This window comes from Pundamilia nyererei, unplaced genomic scaffold (genome assembly GCF_000239375.1).
Source record: "Pundamilia nyererei isolate P.nyererei 1_Seehausen unplaced genomic scaffold, PunNye1.0 scaffold00464, whole genome shotgun sequence".
Classification (NCBI taxonomy): Eukaryota; Metazoa; Chordata; class Actinopteri; order Cichliformes; family Cichlidae; genus Pundamilia; species Pundamilia nyererei.
The window spans coordinates 189,775-193,654 of NW_005187865.1; the positions used below are offsets into that span (position 1 = coordinate 189,775).

The window sequence follows — 3,880 nt, forward strand, 5'->3', positions numbered from 1 at the left end:
AAATACACATGTGCAGCTTGGCACTTGTGCTGAACGTAACAAGTCACGTGACGCTGCGGCTGTGATTGGTTCGGCTTTGCGCAACTTAATTTGGATTGGCTGTTCTTCTTTCTAAGAGGACCAGAGCGGTGAGGTCTATCGCAATAGTTTAATTTTTCTATCGAGGAAAAGTTATTTCGCAATACATATCGTTATCGTTCTATCGCCCAGCTCTACTTGAAACAAAACAAAACAAATCAAAAATTAAACATGCTCTTTAATGCTGTAAAGTTGGGTATTTTAACAAGAGAGTCTATGAGGTTGCCAGCCTCAAATAGCCTTCAGAGGCACTGCAGTTTTTGTCACTTTCACATTGGCCACATTTTCAGGCCCAGAGGTTACTGTTTCTCATGTGATGTCCTGCCCTGTTACTACCCTGCTCTGACCCCTCTGTCTCCTTAGGATTGAAATGGAGGTGGATTCTCTGGAGAGAGAAGAGTCTATGATCAGCGTTAATGAGAGTTTTATCCTCAGTAGACTCAAGGCAGTGGAGAAAAGTCCGGAGGACATTATCAAGGTATATACAAACACACATTCTCACAGATACACAGGTGTAGTGTTGTGCTCCCTCTAGTACCTGTTATACTTACTGAGTTGTGCGTGTCTTCTAGGAAGCCCACAACAGCTTTGTTCCTGGTAAGTCATGTGACATCATTTGCAACATCTCTGGTGTTGCGACGAAAGATGAACCCAAGCTAACAGTTCTGTTTTTGTTCTTGCAGAACCATTACACATAACCACAGCAATCCCTGAATCCTTCTCCTCACCAGCCAGTGAACAGTGTGAGCCAAACACACCACGGCAGCGTGAGATCATTCATACATTTAAAACTGTTATACACAATAGCACTGAAATACACAAGAGTTTGCAAATGTAGAACTGAATTTATAGTGCTGTGTTCTGATAATTAATAATGGATTGGATTTATATAGCACTTTTCAAGGCACCCAAAGTGCTTTACAATGCCACTATTCATTCACTCTTACGCCATCTTCTGTCAGCACAGAATGTGACGTCGCCTGGTTGGTTGTGGCTAATAAACCCACATTGGTTTATGTTAGCTAACTGGTGACAGAACCAATAACTCAGTGGAAAACACTTTTGTGCTGCCCCTGGCTGCAGCAGTAAAACCAAGGACATACTGTCCACTTATACTGTCTGTCTCTTTAACAATAATTGGCTCCATTGTTTGGCTACATTCACTCAAACAGGAAAATCTGTCCTCATTTTTAAATTCTTTACAAACACACAGATTATGAGTAACAGCTGGATTTTTACGTTGTAAATCAGCCTTTGTATGTGTGTAGTGTTTCATGTCTGCTTTAATTTGGCGATCCAGTGCGCTCTAGTTTTTGAGGATCTACCTATGAACTTTGCACAGGTATCAGAATGTTGAGTAAAGGATGTCTATATGACTCAATCCTAGTTTCTGCACAAAAAACGTGATTCATCATTTTCCACAGATCTTTAAAAAGGACATCAGAAAGTCACATAAATGTAACTTTTTCACCTCATTAGTCCACATTCTTTCATCTTTGACCACACATCTATGTTTCTGGGTTCTACACATACTGTCCTGTATATGTTATATCAGATATACCATATCTCAGAGCTCAAAGCGAACTTTTTCCTCTGCTTTATTTTTATACATTTGTATCACCCATTGAGAATGACCTGTGGAGACTTACATTAACTAATGTACAGGACATGGATTGTGCTGTGCACCTGGACGGATGTCATGATAATCAGGATAAACTTTAACTGCATTAACTGCCCTCTGTGTCCCAGCTCTGTTTAACATGCAGCTCAATGTGGCTAAAAATACTCTGACTGGGGAGAGCTCAGTACTTTCTACGCCTGATGTTCTTCTGAAAGACTTTCACCAAAACACCGCTCTCAGGGTTCATGATGATGTCCAGAAGTGTGTTTGTGCACTCAACTCTCAGCAGGTATTTTTATTATTCTGAGCCAAACCCTGACTTCACTTTAAGCAGTGGAGGTGCATGCTTTGTTTTATTCCATTTTAGCTTTGAAACAGATTTGTATGAGAATATTAGCTCCCTGTAACTTTTGATTAGTGACCCTAATACTCCACAACTGGTAATAATGACACCAGCATTTTTACCAAAGTCCCAGTAGCTGCGACTGGCACAGAGCAGTGGACTGGGTGGGGCTAATGTTACACTGGATTAATGTAAAGCTATCTACCTGGGGTGCCAAAGGCAAACAAAGATTTGTTGTATATGATGAATATAAATGGAGGCATGCACTATATCGTTTCTCTATTTCAAGAGAGAGAAAACTACAGTAATGAAGGATGCAGCCGACTGTCGTCTGTTACTGTTGGAACCATCTGCATGGTTCTTAGTTGGTTTTTCCTTTGTTTAAATCTTTATTTTAATAAATCTCAAAAACTATGACAATAAATAAAGGAGCAATAATCCACTGTCTCTTAACTGAGTTCTGTATCACATAGTAGCAACTCCAAATCCACAGTCCTGAACTGTGGCCTCACTTAGCTGCAAAACAGTCACCCACACGAATAAAGCCTGTGTGTGGGAAACACTGGCATGAACATCTCAAGCTAATATAGATTTCTGTTAGCAATTCTGCTGACAAAGAACAAGCATTTTAGCTGTACATGTTCCTTTTCAAGTAGCTCGTGAAGTGACATAAACAGAATGCGTCATGTTAGCTTCTGTTGTGTTTGAATTTCTTTCAGTTTCTGAGTCCTGGTTTTTTTGTACTTCTAGGCATCACGTGGCCAGAATGGTGTTTCTGAGCTATCGGCCAATGAGGTGGAACATTTACTGAGAAATGCTACAATGCATGGTCAAGCAAAGCACCAAAACTGGAACAGGGTGGAGGAGCATGACCTCAGGAAGCAGCCAGGACACTATGATGTCCTGCAAAGACACAAAGCAGACAAAGACTCTAGCTCCAACGAAAACAGCCAAAGAAACCCACACAGTGAGCATCACTACTGTAACCAGGACAGCTGTCTTATCAAAAATGAAGGCAGGAGCCAGCAAAGCAATCTGACGGAAAGTTGTGTGACGCGCCTGGATCACTATGGCAACCAGCGAGATTGTCACTGTAGTTCATATCCAGTGACAAATTGTCACCGTCTTCAGGAAGGCGGGTCTGCAAGCCGCCAGCCCAGTGGCATGACCAGAAGCAGCAGCAGGATCACTGAACCATCCAGGTGCTGCGTACCTCTTAGAACACATGACCAGGAAATACTAACACACACACGCTTCAGCTACACTCCCTGTTATATTCCTGCTATTGATTATATCAGTGAGGAAGAACATTACCGCCCATCATTGTACCAGTCAAACAGACAAACTGGGAACAGACACAGAGCACCCCTTACTGGAGATGACCCTCCTTGCACAGTCCTTAGCGTCTTGGACACTGCTGAGCCAATCACAGCCATATTCATGGGTTTTCAGTCAGCGTTGGACGAGAGCCGGCAGGTTCGGGAGTTTGAAGGTTCCCTCAAGGCTGAACTGGTCATTGTTGAGGACGATGAAGACTATGATGACAGCAACATGAAGGAGAAGAAGAGCCACGGGCACATTCCAAAGCCAAGCGCAAGCAATGGAGCTGCTGCACACGTGCAGGGACTTGGAGACGGACACAGAGAGAGCGCGGTGGGACCAGGCGTCAGAAAGATCCGGAAAAAACAACCGTGCTGTAGTGTCTGCTAACTGAAAGCCTTCTTTTTTACGTGGTGCTGCCTAAAATGACCGATTCTCCTCGAGCGCTTAGTGACGACTGCTTTTGTGAAAGGGAAGATGTGAAATCATCTCCAGCTAATAAACATGTGACACTGTAA

General features: G+C 42.8%; 1 protein-coding gene across 3 annotated transcripts; it reads left to right on the top strand.

Annotated features, from left to right (window-relative positions):
* Nucleotides 1-228: 228 nt before the first annotated feature.
* On the top strand, nucleotides 229-3,880 carry LOC102212324 (palmdelphin-like). Of its 3 annotated transcripts, none has more exons than XM_005753796.2 (5): nucleotides 229-556; nucleotides 651-675; nucleotides 762-845; nucleotides 1,828-1,988; nucleotides 2,793-3,880. In XM_005753796.2, exons 1-5 carry the CDS (start codon nucleotides 449-451, stop codon nucleotides 3,750-3,752), a joined length of 1,338 nt encoding a protein of 445 aa, XP_005753853.1. In that variant the 5' UTR covers nucleotides 229-448; the 3' UTR covers nucleotides 3,753-3,880. The 3 variants fall into 3 exon arrangements, with proteins under 3 accessions (XP_005753853.1, XP_005753854.1, XP_005753855.1); XM_005753797.2 differs by having other exon boundaries at nucleotides 762-821; XM_005753798.1 differs by lacking the exon at nucleotides 651-675 and having other exon boundaries at nucleotides 489-556; nucleotides 762-1,988.

Bases quoted from the DNA above. Each gene is read 5' to 3' on its own strand.
- LOC102212324 (XM_005753796.2), top strand. From the start codon at position 449: ATGGAGGTGGATTCTCTGGAGAGAGAAGAGTCTATGATCAGCGTTAAT. The intron at 557-650 runs GTATATACAAAC...CGTGTCTTCTAG, and splicing joins GTCCGGAGGACATTATCAAG to GAAGCCCACAACAGCTTTGT. The intron at 1,989-2,792 runs GTATTTTTATTA...TTGTACTTCTAG, and splicing joins GTGCACTCAACTCTCAGCAG to GCATCACGTGGCCAGAATGG.